The sequence below is a fragment of the Siphateles boraxobius genome, unplaced genomic scaffold (genome assembly GCF_051911475.1).
Source record: "Siphateles boraxobius isolate OS27281-9 unplaced genomic scaffold, OSU_SipBor_1 6, whole genome shotgun sequence".
Classification (NCBI taxonomy): Eukaryota; Metazoa; Chordata; class Actinopteri; order Cypriniformes; family Leuciscidae; genus Siphateles; species Siphateles boraxobius.
In genome coordinates, this window is record NW_027509186.1 from 36786145 (window position 1) to 36804402 (window position 18258).

An 18258-nucleotide genomic window follows, 5' to 3' on the forward strand; every position below is an offset into this window, starting at 1 on the left:
GGTCAGCTCTTCTGCCTGGGTATAACGTGGGGGTGCAGGACCACCACCTGTTTGTTTTTCTTTTCTTTTTTTTTTCTCAGCCTTTTTCTTGGTTGCTTTTATAAACAGGCAAACATTTATTAACAGTGCCTTTTTAAAAGAGATTAGTTAGTAGGCTACAAATTACTATTATGTAGAATATTCTAGTACTTCACTTTTACTTTTTCCCATGTTCTAGTAGTGGATGGTGACTCTGACATTACAATGAACAAAGTTATTAATTATTTAGAAAGTATTAAAATATACAAATATATATTGTAATAAGTGATAAAAACATCTAACTACAAACTTAATTTGTCTGCTACGTTTTACCAGCCCTCTCTCTTGGCTTTTGCACACTTTGAGGTGTTCCCTGGCGTTTTAATTAAGTTTTCAAATTCTGCATATCCTTCAAGCAATAACTCTTGCTCTTCTGTGGAGAAAAAAACTAAGCGCGCTCTTTGGCCACGCTGAGCAGCCAATAGCAGCGTTGCTGATCAATGTTTCTACTATCGATACATATCCCCTTCTAACCCAGCGCATGAACGCGCAATTATCTCAGATAACCCAATCCAGCTATACTAATCATAACCGACAGGAGTGTTCGAAGAACCTAATTAGCCGGATCATGATGAGCACGATGACATTATCTTGGATGTCTGGTTTGATCTCGGATGTTTTAAGCAACGTACGAAGACCGGGCCCCAGATGTCTTGTTTTCTGCTAAGTTGTCTCTTTTTTTTCTCTCTCAACTGATTCTAACTGATTAATTTGTTTATTTTAGACCAGATGGAAGTGACGGAGCAAAGACAGAAACTAGATGACATAAAGAAACACTGTGACTTCAAAACTCAAGGAACAAAAGTCAATAAGCTGCACTCCTGCTCACAGTGTGGGAAGAGTTTCCAAAAAAAAAAAAGCAAAGCTTAACAAGCACATGAGAATTCACACTGGAGAGAAACCGTATACATGCACTCAGTGTGGAAAGAGTTTTTCACGAGCATCAGGTCTCAGTGATCATCTGCGCATTCACTCTGGAGAAAAAAACATTTAACTGTGATCAGTGTGGTAAAGATTTTATTTCATCATCAGATCTAAAATCACACCTGAAAGTTCATTCAGAAGAGAAGCCTTATGTGTGTTCTCTCTGTGGAAAGAGATTTTCACGGCTGATCACTTGTAAACGTCACCAGAAAACACATAATGAAGTGAGAGATCATGTGTGTTGTGACTGTGGGAAGAGTTTTACTGGAGCTGGTGATCTGAAACGCCACCAAAGAATTCTCTCTTTTATTTGTTAATGTACCAAATGCAGTTACACAGATCTACTTCATTTTTTTACTTACAGTTACTCAGTTCATATGGTACATGTAAATAATTTCATTGCTTTAAAAATGAATCAATAGTTTTAAAGGATAATTCCGGTATTTAACACTTTGAGTCTATTTTGTAGTTTGTTTTGGATGAACTACAGTGGTGGACTTAGAAATGTTGACGATGGGTGCTGTCTCGACTTTTTGACTATTTTAGGATTGCCTCTGACCGCTTCAGAGTGGATGTCTATGGGCATGCTCAAACATGTCCTTAAAACAACCCTTAACGTTCGTTTTCAAAACTGTGCAACTCACCGAGTGGTTAGTGGTGTTCGTTGATAATTAAAAACAAATATATCGGCGCAATGTATGCTTTCAATCCGTGTTATTTGCTATAGTGGAACTATTTTTCAGATACCTCACAACCGCGTATAAACTTCCGCTCGATATTTGAATCTGAAGCGTAAGCACACTCCCGACCACTTGATGGCGACAACAAGGACGCTGGACACCGTAAAAAAAGTCACAGTCGAATATGGCAAGAATTTGAGCGGTCAGAAACTGCTGTAAAATCCCTCCAAAAAGGAGTTGTCATCGGCTTCCTTTCCACAACCCTGAACGGCTAAAGTTGTGGCTTTCATTCCTCGGGTTTGACATAAACACTCCTTTAGATGTTCTTCGAGAAGCTGACCATCGTGTTTGTGCCTTTCCCTTTCGGGATGAGGACTATGTTCAATCTACAGGTTCTCGAAAAGAAAAGTCTCCGAATAAACTCTATCTGAAAAGGACAGCTGTACCGACGCTAGACGAAGAAGACCTTGGGGTAAGCTAAACAACATACAATATTGTGTTATTTGTATGACTAGTTTAGCTTGAACATCTGACAGGGTTCCCGGAACTTCCCTCGCGGTAAGCGTTCATAATCTGCTCACGCTAGCCTTCTGAGAGACGGAGAACCGAGCGAAAAGACTACAACCAAATGTAAACAGACCCCTTTCCGTTTCCGGTAGCGCAGTAATATCAACGAGCACTGAGTCCTTCAGCAGACATCAATGTGATTTTAAAAAATGGCAAATAAAACACGACAGAAACTGTATTTCGCTACGCTACTTGTTTTGGAACATCAACGAACACCACTAACCACTCGGTGAGTTGCACAGTTTTGTTAATGAACGTTAAGTTGTTTTAAGGACATGTTCGAGCATGCCCATAGACATCCACTCTGAAGCGGTCAGAGGCGATCCTAAAATAGTCAAAAAGTCGAGGCAGGACCCATTGTCAGAATTTCTAAGTCCACCACTCTAGTTCATTCAAAACAAACTACAAAATAGACTCAAAGTGTTAAATACCGGAATAATCCTTTAAGTGTAAAAAATGTTTCACCCAAAAAATTTAGTAAATCATAGTAAATCTTTTTTAGAGTGAGTGTAAGAAGAGTTTCAAACATTTATCTAGCCCTCACACTGTCATGATTCCTGCCTTGTGTTTCCCTTGACTTATGTGGACTTTTGTCATTTCCTGTTTCATGGCATGTTTTGTAGTCCTTTGTAGTTTTTCTGGTTGATTAGTTCCCAGATGTGTCTTGTTTGCCAATCACCCCTTGTGTATATATACTTCAGTGTTTCCCATGTTCTGGGGCCCGTTCTTCGTACGTTGCTTAAAACATCCGAGATCAAACGAGACATCCAAGATAATGTCATCGTGCTCATCATGATCCGGCTAATTAGGTTCTTCGAACACTCCTGTCGGTTATGATTAGTATAGCTGGATTAAGTTATCTGATATAATTGCGCGTTCATGCGCTGGGTTAAAAGGGGATATGTATCGATAGTAGAAACATTGATCAGCAACGCTACTATTGGCTGCTCACCGTGGCCAAAGAGCACGCTCAGTTTTTCACCGCAGCAGAGCAAGAAATAGTGCAAGTTTATGCTGAATTTTAATGTTTAATTAAAACGGCAGGGAACACCTCAAAGTCTACAAAAGCCAGGAGAGAGGGCTGGGAAAAAGTAGCAGGCAAATTTAATGCGTTTGTGATGGCCATGTTATATGTCTTTATAACTTATTGCAGTATATATTTTTGTATTTTAATAATTTCATAATTACGGTGTTCATTGTCATGTCAGAGTCTCCACACTAGAACATGGTGAAAGTGAAGTACAAGAATATTCTACATAATGGTTATTTTTAGGCCTACTTATAGGCCTATAGTCTCTTTTAAAAGGGCACTGTTAAATAAATGTTTGTCTGTTTATAAAAGCAACCAAGAAAACGGCTGAGAAAAATATAAAAGAACATTTTTTTTTAAACTTAAAAAAAGAAGAAGGGCTGGCCCTTGGTTGACTATTGGGTTGACTGGCCCCTATTGTGAAGGGCATCCCAGCGTTCAGCTCTTCCAGACACACATCCAGGACCAGTAGCAGCAACTTCTTCATTAAATGAGATTTAAATTATTTTAGTACACTGTAAAAGAATTTGTTGCTGCATTAAAGTAAAGGTATATGCTGGTATAGTCATTTCAACTGTTACAGTAAATCTTGTGTAATGAGAAAAAATTGCTATGACTTGTGAAAGTGAAAACTGATAAACTTATGTTAATGTAAAAATATTACTGATCACATTTTTCCCCAGTGTAGTTCATTGTAATGACATTGTGTTTTTCTCTTTTATGCAGTTTTACACCAACACTTTTATCTGTTCCTAAGAAAGTGGTGGCTGAAATATGTGCAGTAAGTGGACCTTTTCTAACTTTACATCAAAAGAGAAGAAAGTGCAACACTTTGTAACAGTGGCGTGCACAGACCTCCTCAGGGGCAGGGGCGGAGGGACGAAAAAGGGCACTAAATAAAAAAAATGATTACTTCTTGATTTTTTTTGTTTTTATTCTTTCTTTCCTTGGCATTCTAAGAAAATATGTTGATACAATTATTAGAATACATAACACATCAAATGAAAATAGGGAAATTATGATCATATTAAATATTATTTTACCAAACAAAACAGTGAGAATCAAGAAGGTAATTATGGAAAATTAATTTTTAGTTTTGTTGATGTTGTAAATGTAATGTATGTATTATATGTATGAAAGACCGTGTTAGCTATCATGAATCAGTAACACTTTACAATAAGGTTTCATTAGTTAACATTAGCTAATGAACTGCACTTCTACAGCATTTATTTATCTTAGTTAATTTCAGGATTTACTAAAACATTAAAATCAAAAATTGTATTTATCATTAGTTAATGCACTAACTGTGACATAACATGAATAAACAATTAACAGTTTTAGTATTAACTAAGATATAGCCTACAGTAAAAAATGTGTTGCTCATGGTTAGTTCATGTTAGTTCATACATGAGTAGGCTAATGATGTAAAAATTTTTGTAAAGCGTTACTATGAAATCAAAGATATAAGTTCCTCACAATTTAGAGTTGGACATGGACTTAAGATTTCATTAAACTAACTGTAAGATGTATTTCCCCTTGCACTTTTATTCCTTGGATAAAAACGAATGACATTGTCACTCAGAATGCGTCTGAAATCGAGTTATACTTTTATTGTAGTTAAGAATAACTCGCATCCTGCAGCAACTTTTAGAGTAGCATGGTGATGGTAGGATAAATGTAATTTTCCGTATTAGCTTAAACGTTACCGGCTGCTCGTTTGAAGAGACTCGCGCGAACTGCTGCGTAGTGCGTACCAGAGCCGTTAAATGCGTATGAGGCGCTGCAAAGGAAACTCCGCCTACCACTTCTCCGCCAAATTTTTTTAAATATAATATTTGTTTGTATTATTATTGTTAGTGGCAAGGGTGTGTTTCATTTATTATAATATTTATAATAATAATAATTATTATTATTTACAATTATCAGAAAAGGGCACAATACATTTTGAGACAAAAGGGGCAGGGGCGTGAGCATCTTGCAAATGACACAGGGTGATATTTGTTCCCTATATAATAGGAGTCTTCCACAGAAAATAGAGTATTTTGAATAAACAAAAATTATGGGGAGAAATAGAACTTGACTACTTAAAGAAAAAAAACTGGCACTAAAGATAGAGATGCTTCGAAGGAAACCTCAGCGTAAGTGCAAATACAATATTTCACTTTTACAGAGTACTATTGCTGACCTTGCATAATATCTCTTATTGCAGTCAAAAGGTGACTTGATAACTGGCTTTTCTTTACAAAGAACAATTGAAATAAAACTCAAGGAACTAAGCATATTTGTCTTGCCTTTTATTAAACATATAATGAAAGTTTTTTTTTTTCTGTTGTTGGCAATGTTGTGTTATATGGCACATGCAGGTGCAACCCTCAGGCTTTTCTGACACTGAAATCTTCCCTTTAGTTGGCCAAAGTTCACTTCATTATGTGCCCTTGTCCTGGCTAGAGCTGCATTGTAACTGGTCTGGGGTTTGGGTCAGTGAATGGGGTCATAAAACGCCTGTCTCCAAGCAGGATCCTGTTGTAATCACCTGTATAATGGAAAAATGCAGTTCTGTTAGGATCAGCATAAGTGTATGTAATACAGTGAGCCTGATATTTATAATTTTCCTTACCACGTTCAAATAATGTGCATAAATGTGAATCTCTGAAAATTCTTGAGTCATGCACAGATTCTGGACATTTTGCTTCCTCATTTGTGAAATGGAACAGTCACACACCATCTAAGAGATTTTAGTCAGTCAACTGCCTTTTTTTTTAGAATTTGATATAATATTACTCATCTGGAATATTAAGAATCGCAATAGTAACTTGGCTGAACAATTACATTGTGAGCCCCCTTTCTGTTCACAAAATGCCCTTCATTGAGGCCTTGATGGGACCGTGTGTGCAGTCTATGGCACCAATCACGTTAGTGAAGCCTGAGGGACGGTCACGATTGCATAATCTTTATAAAAAATTATAATAGCCTACCTACCACGAGGTTTCATTCCAACAAATCCGGCCTACTGCCTAATCTGAGACTGACACCCCTGGTATATGCCCTTCACAAAGATAGACTTTGACTATGGCTTAGATACAGTAGATAGTCAGACTTCAGGTAGACATCTAAATCAGACCGTTGCACAAAGCACTTAAGACTCTGAGTATCTTAAGTAGGACTACACTGCAATGCATTCTGGGTAAAATAAGACACTTTTCAAAACAAAAAACATGGCGGATCAAGTAAGCGCATTCAACCGCTCAGTGCAGTTTACCCCAGTGGAAAATGTGTTTGTTGGCGGAGTACAACTGTTGTATATATAATAAGAGCTGATCTGTTGCTTTTATTTATCCAATTTCCACCACCATGGAAAAAGTGGGCCGGTCTTAGGCCTGAAACTGAAAGGCTGAAAAGTGGCCCCACTCCAGCCCTGCTTCAGTAATCAGTAGCTGCGTTTCCACTGCCGGGCCAGGGCCGAGCCGTGCTAGTGCGTGCCAGGGCCAGTCGCGTTTCCACTGTCACTTCCGGGGCTTGATCGGGGCTTACTCAGGGCAAACGGCCAGGATTTCTGGCCCGTCGAATACCTTGGGCCAAAGCGGGCCAGCTCGGGCTAGAGGCGTGGGCAAGGTAAAAGGCGGAGTTTATCGGTGTTAGGGAAAGTTATGGTCTGCGGCAAAGCCGGCAAGATGCACATTTCACTTTTTTATATCGCGCAAAATAATCGCTGCTCGAAATGGAGAATCGCCTGTACTGGTCTGTCGAAGATACCAAAGCTCTTCTGAGCATTTGGGCAGAAGAAAGGGTACAACGTCAATTTGACGGCGTGTGAAGAAACGAGGACGTTATAAAATACATCGTTGCTGAATTTTCTAAGCTAAGCATTCAGCGAGCAACGCTTCAAGTTCGGGAAAAAATAAAAAAAGTTGCGGGCGCAGTATTGTACAAGGCGATTAAAACGCACAATGGACAAAGCGGAGCTCAGAGAAGAAACTTTCCATGGTTCGACTTAATGGACGGTGTGCTGGGTCACTGTCCCTCTGTTAGTGGCGACTCGCGAGACAGGTCGGGACACTATTGCAGCCACGGCCAGTGAGTTAATATACATGCTATCTTCCTAACTTAAAAAATAAATAAATTCATAATACCCGGTGAAATGGGTTGGGTTATATGACGTTTGGTCCAGAAAGGCGTGTTAGGGGCGGGGTTTAGGGCAGCGTTGCGGGGCTACTGGCCCGGCAGTGGAAACGCAAGCCCGGTGCTTAAGGCCTGAGGCCACTGGCTCGGCTCGGCTCGCTGTTAGCCTTGGCCCAGCCCTGCCCCGACAGTGGAAACGCGGCTAGTGACGCATTTTATGACCACGTTGAGAGTTAAAAAAAGACAATTGCTAACCTCTCAGACACAGTAATGTTGTGATTAGTAATTAATTAGTAATTATTTTTCCTCATAATTACCTATTAGTTATTGAAGATGCCAATCTCATTAAGTAATTATTGATTACCCAATAAGGAATTATCTTGGTCCTAAATTCGATTTTACTTCCTGATTAGTTAAAGTAACACCAGGTAACTTTTGCTCTCGGGGTCCCCCTACAGTTGGGAAACAGTATTGTCCTCTACTACTGTCGTAAACTCTGTCATCCTACATGCACGTGCATTTGTTGACAACCATGATAGCCCTGAACACTGTAGGAGGAGGTCACATGCAGGTGTTCTGCATGCGTTGCGTGTGAAATGTCTTCATCCCAGGAACAGTGGCATATATTTCAGCATGTCATATGAATATAATTTCATGGGTTTTATTTTTTTTCTAACGACAAATGATCGCGACGATCACGTTTACAAGCCAGCGTCATTATAGTAGCCTAGTCTATTGGTTACCGTTTTACTGAATCTATCAAAAACTAGAATATCGTTTACTAGCTACCAGATTGATAATTCGCTACTCTACTATCATTACTTGATTCATGAAGATAAACTGAGGATAAGATAGCTTCCGTAACATAGTCAGGCAGACAAAAAAAAACAAAGAGATAGTATGCAAACAATATACTTACTAGTCCAAAAGCATGACAGCCAAGTCCGCATCGGTCGGGCACCCCTCCTCCTCCTTCAGCTCACGCCAGCGAGAAAACGCTGGCCCAATGTTGATCCTCGTTCTGCCTTTAACGCGATCACTTTCTCTTTTTCTCTTTTTGCTTTGCTCCGATAAAACCTTTGCTTTCTTGTTTTTCTGTGCTGCTTCGGCCATGACTATAACATTTGGCTCGCACGTCCGATTTTAAGGAAGTGGGGGTGGTGGTGGAAGTGACGTATTTGCCGTAAAGCAGTCGAATTTTGTAGTTCTCTTTGTTCGCCGGTTACTACCCGAAAACCGAAGTTTAAAAGTACGATTAAAAACGCTACAGACCCCTTCAGGCTATGGCAGACGTATCATTCAACCTATTGTAAGTCGATGTACCATCACAAGAGAATTGGAAATATATTATGAAGGTTGAAAAGTTACCTAGTTTTACTTTAAGCTTGTATCCATATTAGTTAATAGTAGTAGCTGAAGTGTTAAACTCATCAGCCCTGCATTACTTTCCGCATAGTTACTTATTAATGTTGGTCTGGAGAACTCTTATCTTTAGCTTATCATTGTTGACAGTTCACTCCGCTAGTGGCCACCACTGCAAAAACTTGCAGCTTTTTTGTTTGTTGTTAGCTTTTTAATTATATTGTCCAAAGGTACATCAGCTGGTAAAGCATTGAGCAGTAAAGGCTTAGGAGTCTATTTAAAAGGAATGATTGTGGTGGGGAGTTTGCTCAAACTATGGCAGCGATACAGCGAATCTTTGTGCTAAATCAAAGATGGCTCCGTCAGCGAAGGCCTTTCAAAGGCCAGTGAAAGCATACTGACAGTTAGTGTAGCGGGTTGACACATGATATGTTCGAGCATGAAGAGGTTCGCTCACTCATTCCGAAATTAAATAAAATATACATGGTTGGATTTAGTTTGCAATTTGGATTTTTTTATAATAATAATGATAATTTGTTATATTTATATAGCGCTTTTCTAGGTACTCAAAGCACTTTACATAGAAGAGGGAATCTCCTCAACCACCACCAATGTGCAGCATCACCTGGATGATGTGACGGCAGCCATATTGCGCCAGAACGCACATGTGTGTTTGCTGTTAAACTAATCTATTATAAAGTCAGTAACTTATCTTTTATTTTACCGTATCTGTTCCTGTGGGCGTCAGTATCACACAGTGATCAAAGTTCACACCTGCAGTGAAGCCCCTCCCACAACAATTCACCAATGAATACTGGAAATATTTAATATTTTTATTGAATATTTTAATATTCAGAAAATAAGGGATTTAAGTATAATGTAGCCAAATGTGTGAATATGTTATTCTACTATTATGATGTGTTTCTGTCACTGTGAACAAAAAGCTGGCAAGTGAATGGTGTGTTTACAGCTGTATTTCTAATTCAGGCCCGCAAGAATGTGTCATATATGGTGAAAACCTTCCCACCTGTCCATTTCTTAAAATATCTGTAGAATGCGTTACCACTTTGGGAAAGATGTATGGAAATATATTTGAGTGTGAGGCAGGACTCTGCAGTTGATTCAACAGAAGCTGCTTAGCTTTATATATTTAACGAATAAAGTCCATCTCTGGCGTAGTGGAAATTTTAATATATACTGATTAATAATAGACATTGCAGTGAAATGCCATGTGGGTTTCTGATCTGCATTCTGTGTACAGAAACGGGGAGCCGTGTTTACACAGGCTAAGGGTTAGGTAAGATAGTAAGGAGATGGTTGGGCAATCTGACCCTGAATGGAGCCATAAAGTTCCTTTTGATCATATTGTCTAAACAACAGCTGACAAGAGATAGCTTGAAAAGAACACTGTTAACTGCCAACCAAATCTCACTATCTATCTTCCCCATCCTGCAGCTGTAGGTTTGACCAAGCCCTAATTGTTTATACATCTGAAATACAGGAGAGAGACACCTCAGGAATGGCTGAGTACAGGACTTTTGGCCCCTGGGGAGCAGAGGTCATTAAGTAAAGGGGGGGCCTTTTGGGCCAATAAGGGCCTCCGCCTTTCTTGGTGTTGTCTCACTCACTTTACAGCTAACTTCTGTGTGGTGACTGGGTCCTTCTTGCAAGAATAAATACTTTTGAAAAGACAGTTTGGTTTCAGAGTGTCTCTTATGCAATGATGATGGTTTGTTAATTTTAGCAACAAAACACTAGCTTCAGGACCCCAAGACTGTGTTGTTAAAGATGGAGTTTATTAAAGAGGAGATTGAAGACATGAGTGATCCAGAACCAACCAGAATAAAACATGAAGATACAGAGGAACAAAAAGGTTGGTTTCCATTCTTGATTCTTAAATAATTCTATGAATTAATAATCAGTATATGGATAAAAACCAATAGAGAAATGTAATAATGCAAATGATCATAACCTTGTATATATCTGAACTGACCTTTCCAGATCAAAGATACATTATAATCACACAGATAGAGACCTGAAGTTTTTTTCTCTTTTTTTTCTCTCTGATTCTAACAGCTTAATATGTTTATTTTAGACCATCTGGAAGTGACGGAGCACAGACAGAAACTAGATGACATAAAGGAACACTGTGACTTCAAAACTCAAGGACCAAAAGTCAAAAAGCTGCACTCCTGCTCACAGTGTGGAAAGAGTTTCCCAAAAAAAGCAAAGCTTAACAGACACATGAGAATTCACACTGGAGAGAAACCGTATACATGCACACAGTGTGGAAAGTGTTTTAATCAAGCATCAGGTCTCAGTGTTCATCTGCGCGTTCATTCTGGAGAAAAAACATTTAACTGTGATCAGTGTGGTAAAGATTTTATTTCATCATCAAATCTAAAACAACACCTGAAAGTTCATTCAGATGAGAAGCCTTATGTTTGTTCTCTTTGTGGAAAGAGTTTTTCATGGCCGGAAAGTTTTAGACAGCACCAGAAAACACATAATGAAGTGAGAGATCATGTGTGTTGTGACTGTGGGAAGAGCTTTACTAGTTCTGTCTATCTGAAACTGCACCAAAGAATTCATACTGGAGAAAGACCTTACAAGTGCTCATATTGTGAAAAGAGTTTCACTCATTCTGCATCTCTGAAATATCATGAGCGAGTTCATACTGGAGAGAAGCCATACTACTGTACTCAGTGTGAGAAGAGTTTCAGACATTCAACCGGTTTGAGTTATCATCTGCGCATTCACTCTGGAGAAAAGCCATATACATGCACTCAGTGTGGAAAGAGTTTTAATCAAACATCACATCTCAGGAATCATCTACGCGTTCACTCTGGAGAAAAACCTTTTAACTGTGATCAGTGTGGTAAAGATTTTATTTCATCATCACTTCTAAAAAAACACCTGATAGTTCATTCAGATGAGAGGCCTTATGTGTGTTCTCTCTGTAGAAAGAATTTTTCACGGCTGAACAGTTTTAAACGGCACCAGAAAACACATGATGTCGTGAAAGAGCATGTGTGTTGTGACTGTAGGAAGAGCTTTACAACAGCTGACACTCTGAAACAACACCAAAGAATTCATACTGGAGAAAAACCTTACAAGTGCTCATATTGTGACAAGACTTTCACTCATTCTGCATCTCGTAAATATCATGAGCGAGGTCATACCGGAGAAAAGCCGTACTACTGTACTCAGTGTGAGAAGAGTTTCAGAGATTCAAAAAGTTTGAGTTATCATCTGCGCATTCACTCTGGAGAAAAAAACATTTAACTGTGATCAGTGTGGTAAAGATTTTATTTCATCATCAGATCTAAAATCACACCTGATAGTTCATTCAGAAGAGAAGCCTTATGTGTGTTCTCTCTGTGGAAAGAGTTTTTCACGACTGAACAGTTTTAAACGGCACCAGAAAACACACAGTGAAGTAAAAGATCATGTGTGTTGTGACTGTGGGAAGAGTTTTACTAGAGCTGGTGATCTGAAACGCCACCAAAGATTTCATACTGGAGAAAAACCTTACAAGTGTTGTGACGAGAGTTTCACTCAGTCTGGATATCTGAAAGTGCATGAGCGAGTTCATACTGGAGAGAAGCCGTACCACTGTACTCAGTGTGAGAAGAGTTTCACCCAATCAAAGAATCTAGTGACTCATATTAAAAAACAATGTTCTGTGTCACAGTGAGCAAATGAAACCTTATGTGTGTTCTCTCTGTGGAAAGAGTTTTTCATGGCTGATCACTTGTAAACGTCACCAGAAAACACATACTGTAATGAAGTGAGAGATCATGTGTGTTGTGACTGTGGGAAGAGTTTTACTAGAGCTGGTGAACTGAAACGGCACCAAAAAATTCTCTCTTTTATTTGTTAATGTACCAAATGCAGTTACTCAGATCTACTTCATTTTTTTTACTTACAGTTATTCAGTTCATATGGTACATGTAATTGATTTCATTGCTTTAAAAATGAATCAATAGTTCTCTTACGAGAGGTTCTCTCGTACCGTGTAATATCTTACGCTATGGGGAAAACCTCTTTTCCACGAGATATTTAAGCCAAAAATTATCCTTTATTTTGAATCAATGTAAAACGCTTCTCAGCGCCGCCAGGCCCGGGACCAGAGACCGCGCTCTCGCTCTGCTGGCCACCGCCCCCCCTCCACGCGGGCCCTGGTCAAAGATTGAGGTAAAGCCCGAGGTCTCAAAAACTTCCTAGCCTCCCTAGGAAAACGACGGTGTTCCTCTGCGGCCTGATTTTCACCAAAACTTCTCGCTCGTTCAGTTCCAAACAATGCGACTGTTCCAGTGTATTTAGCAGTAAACAAGCCGGTACCACAGCCCGCTTGCCTGCACACAAACGCCGTTTTTACGGCGACCCAGAAAGATCTCATAAAGAGTGTATTTTCTGGTATTCCGGCCACGGCCGATGGTGTTATGAGTGTAATAAAAATGCCCACGACTCAGTGCTCATTCCTACACACAGACACAGCCCGCAGTGCAGGGCTCGTACAAATAAAATCGACTCATGTCGATTGTGCATTAAATATAGTGAATGTGCCCACGACACAGTGCCCACAAACACTACACAATGCATGTCCCACGGTTTCTGTAAAAACGAAACCAACACACATACAGTCAGCCCAGGCCGACGGTGTTCTCAGTGCAGTGAGTGTGCCTGCTGTCCCGCGCCCACATTCCCTCACAGACATGCTAAACCCCACGGGGTTCGTCCCGCTCTCTCTCTCTACAAACTGTTATAGAGTAGTTGAGCGCGGTCAGGCTCCCCGCTGTGATCAGCGCGCCCCCCGCCTCGAACGCTGCAAACACAGTGTTTACTCTTCAGCACACTGGAGCTCTCCGATCGCCACTATGTTGCAGCCAGAGCCCAGATCTCATTCTACCCATGTCATCTGCGTTTCCTCCCTGGGTGACGATCATGCGGCTCTGGCGCTCACTGACGGCAGATGCCCTCATTGCGAGCTGATGCCTATGGTGACTCTGAGGACTCGCCTGGCATCTTTCTCGTAGCCTGCACTTCAGCCCGCTGTGGTGCCGCACCGCAAAAAGCGCCGTGCTCAGCGCGCCCCTGAGCCTTCTCCTGCCCGCCAAAGCTCGCCGGTTCGCCCGCCAGCTTGGCCGGCATCGCTCGAGTCGCTCACCGACGGACAACGGCCGCCGTCCGCCGCCGCCATTGATGTCGACGAAACAACCGAGGCCTGCTGTCCCACGAACTTCCCACTACTAATGTGAAGGCTGCGTCCTTCGAAGGCCGTATTTGAAGGCTGATTGGCCGCATTTGAAGGCCGATTGCATCACAGCGGCGCGACGAAGGATGTCGCAATTCAAAGGCTGCATCTTCGAAGGCCGCATTTGAAGGCCGATTGCGTCACCGCGGCGCGATGAAGGCTGTCCCAATTCAATTTCGCATCCTTCGAAGGCCGTATTCAAAGGCCCGTTGCGTCATCGCGTCGCGACGAAGGCTATCCTGATTCAAAAGCGACGTCAAATGCACCCTTCGTTTCCCCGTGAAAGGAAGGATACATAAATGGATCCCTCGCGGCCTATCCTACCCCATAAGTCATTGCGCGCCGGTGACGACAGCATTTTTATTTAAAAAAGAACGACGGACGATTGTTCTTGTCGCCTAGCAACTGTGACAGCTATATGAGTGGGAGTAATATTTGAACTGCACTTTTGTACATTCAACTGAGTTTATATTCCCGTAGTGAAGCCCGGGAAGTCACACCTGTGGGGGGAAAAAAACAATCCATGGCGACGGTTTTGCAATCCGTCCCCTCAGTTTATAAACTGTACTCACGAATTCTTAAACTGTTCCCTCGGTTTAACAAATCGTGCCCACGATGATTCAACCAGGCCACCTGTTTATGAGGGATACTTTGCATTGTGTTTAAACTTCATTTTTTTAAATGGATAATTTCTTTAATTTTCTAAAAATAAAAAAAATAAACATTTAGGCTTGTAACCTTTAAAGTCAATTTTTTGGGAGGAAACAGTTCAGTATAATAGAATAAGCAATAAAAGACTAAACATATAAAAAGAAATATAGGCCTAACACAAACACAGGGTTAGGTTTTATTATATAAAAATAAAACATCCATAAATTATTTTATGATTAACATATTACTGTCTTCAGTGAACTCATTTATAGTTATAATTATAAACACAAATAATAATAATTATCATTATTATTATTGTTAGTAGTACATTTAGGCTACATATTTAGAAGCTGCTTTTATCAAAAAAAGGAACAAAGCAATTCGTCAAATGTAAGTCAAAATACAGTTTAGACAATAATAATACAGGGCTAAGATTATCATAAATAAACACAAGATTATTCCGCATATCCAAGTGTTTGTGCGGAGTGTGGAGCGCGCACTGCATGGCACAGAGGCTTGCATTTTTCTATCAACAGTGGAAACAACTTAAAATACTCTATCATTTCTGGTCATACAGAAAAGAATAATACATCATTCGCAACTACTTTTATTTGTGCAAAAACGAATGGACGCAAAAGTACACGGACCCAAGACTATCAAACTTTTTCTACAAATACATTATTTGAAATATTTACTTTTGCGTCCACTCGTTTTTCTTTTTTTTAACCCGCAATTGAAAAACGAAAAATGAACGGTTGTTAGGCTATTTTTAAAACGCAAAGTTGAGCACCAAATTTTGAATTTGAACTGTAGGCCCTACACACCAAATGCTGCGCAAAAAAATAAAAAATATTGACGTAATTTCAGATTTTTATTTATGACTTTTTTCCCCTTTATTAAATATTTGAAATATTAACAAATTAATATGGAAAATGTCGATTTTACTGGTTTTCTAAGGCCAAATTAGAACCTGGAAATTATATTCGAATTTGTTCGTTTAAAAGTGGACATTTCAAGCTTTGTATAGGTAGGCTTATAGGCTATATTTTGTTTTTAGTTTCTTTTTGAGACTCGCTCCAGTTCACGGAGATCATGAAAGCAAGCCTGATTCTTTTATTTTATTTTACAAAAGCACAAAGTTTTCTTGTTATTGTGAGTTTACACAAATACAATTGTGTATTTTTTATACATTTATGTTTACACATAAAAAAATATTGTGAGTAGGCTACAGTTTATAAACTGAAGGGACGGATTGCACAACCATCGCCACGGATTGTTTTTTTCCCCCCCACAGATGGAGGGGTTTTTCCCTCCATAATACGGGGATGAAATATATATTTACCATATTCATATTCATCATTTAGCCTATTGTCCATTTATCCTACATAATAAAAGAATACACTATAGCCTACAAAATCGAATTAAGGTAGGCTATATAAGTGAACATTTGAACCTTTATATGCCTATGTATGTTTTATTTTATTTTCATTACATTATTTACGTAAATTAACACCCAATACTTGAACAGTTAAAGTGTAATCTGGCAATGCAGGAAGCAGCTTCTGAATTGGGACGCAGCAAACCAGGGCTGCGTTTCCCAAAAGCATCATAAGCCTAAGAAGATAGTTAAAACGATCGTACGAATGATCTTAATATTACGGTCTGTTTCCCAAAAGCATCGTAACTTAAGTAGCACTTGAAAATCATCGTAGATCTACGAGTGCTCTGGAGTAATAGTAAATCCCCAAGTGCATCGTACGAAGACAGAGTTATGAGGTCACCTGCAGGACAACCGGCATATTACACATTTAACTTTATTCAAGTGCAATGTGATTATAATATAAGGTTTTGATTGTACTTTATTGTACACTTTATTACTCGTTTTTTGTTTAAATGAGTTTATAAATAAAATAATTAAAAAGGGCAGAAAACAACAACAAAAAAGGAAATAATTGAATCTAATAATTTTAATCTAAATTAAATGAATGAAAAAAAAAAAAGTTGTAATATGCTTCAAAGACTGGGGAAATAGGATTAACTAAAAAAATATGTCAATGACTTGCTGACATGCACGTAAACCAGCCAAACTGAGGCCAGGGGGGGTTGTTTGGAGGACAGGGAGAGATGCTGGGAGATGGCAGATGAAACTGATGGTTCCTCTGAGCATGAAGGACCTGACCAGGCTCAGGTTGAGTTACCCCTACCCCTCCATGGATGTCAATACCACCACAAATGCCATCTGAAGCACTTGTGCCAAGTATTGACAAGGCCTTTTCTTCCTTTGCTGTGAGAACGGGGAATCATTGGTCCCACCACCTGTTTTATTAAATGTTGTCCTCTGCAGTGCCCTTTTCCTTTTAGCAAGGCTGGCAAAGTCCTGCCACTTCTTCCTGACCTCCTTCCCTGAACTTTTAATGCCCCTAGTTGCAGTCGGTTTTGTAGAAATAATCTCCCGGATTTTTTGTTTTTGTTTTATTTGTATGACTGCCCTTAAACCTGCTGAATAAAATATGTTGTATAGCTCCACCTCCTCTAAAATGACATTAATCTGCTCTTTAAAAAAAAAAATATATATATATATATATATATATTTTGGTTCAGCCAGTTTGCTGGTGTCTCCACCCATGGGTTTGTGCTTTTATAGATTATTGGCCTCGTAGAAAATGCACATCAGATGAAAACAATTAGGCTATACATTTCAAAATACAAGCGTGTGCTACAATAGCTGTTTATTCAATTATAACAAATGAATTATCAGGATGGCAGCTTTACTCTCGGTTGCTTGGTGCCAGGAGTAGTAATCGGGAACACCTGGTTGCGCAATTGAAATCCTACGAAGGCTACATGGTGCATCCTTCGAAGGACGAATAGGCTGCATCCTTCGAAGTCCGCGTCCTTCGGAGGATGCAGCCTTCACATTGGGGCACAGCTATAGTGTATTGTTGCTAGTGTATTATTGTATTTTGAATATTGGTGTTGGAGTTTAGTTCACAATGTGTGATTTTGAGCATGAAATTAACTGTTTTGCCAATTGTGTGTTAGGTGTGTTGGTGCGTTAAGAGTTTAGGAAATTTGTTAAAAGTATTGAAAAAATTGTCATAGCGATTGTAAAAAAAACTGTAACTGTGATCAGTGTGGTAAAGATTTTAATTTGTCATCAAATCTGAAAAATCACCTGAAAGTTCATTCAGATGAGGGGCCTGTAGGATCTGAGAATGAAACAAACACAAATGAATCTTCCAGATGATTTGTTCAAACATAATTCCACACAAAAACCTCAACTCCGCACTCCAGACCCCAAATCAACAATCTAGGATCATAAATGAAGTGGACTCCAGCCAGTCTAAGCGAAATGGAAGCTTTAGCGTTAAGTTCTGCCAGGAAGACTCAATTGCTACGTCACTTATTACCTTCTCATCTATCCAATCGTGTCTAATACTTGCGGTATAAAAGACCGGTACTTACACATGTTTGAGTTCGCAGATGCTGACACTTTCATTTACCTCCATCCTCCCCACCACCTCCAAGATGGTTCCTTCCCCTCCATCCTCCCCACCACCACCAGGATGGTCCCTTCCTATACCTCCTAG

The 18258-nt window shown here is 39.6% G+C and overlaps 1 protein-coding gene across 2 annotated transcripts; it reads left to right on the forward strand.

Annotated features, from left to right (window-relative positions):
- Positions 1-1822: 1822 nt before the first annotated feature.
- LOC143715401 (uncharacterized) lies at positions 1823-14833 on the forward strand. 2 transcript variants are annotated; one of them, XM_077207160.1, is made up of 4 exons: positions 1823-2154; positions 4006-4060; positions 10505-10633; positions 10856-14833. In XM_077207160.1, exons 3-4 carry the CDS (start codon positions 10549-10551, stop codon positions 12043-12045), a joined length of 1275 nt encoding a protein of 424 aa, XP_077063275.1. In that variant the 5' UTR covers positions 1823-2154; positions 4006-4060; positions 10505-10548; the 3' UTR covers positions 12046-14833. The 2 variants fall into 2 exon arrangements, with proteins under 2 accessions (XP_077063275.1, XP_077063274.1); XM_077207159.1 differs by lacking the exon at positions 1823-2154 and adding an exon at positions 2321-2478.
- Positions 14834-18258: the final 3425 nt, after the last annotated feature.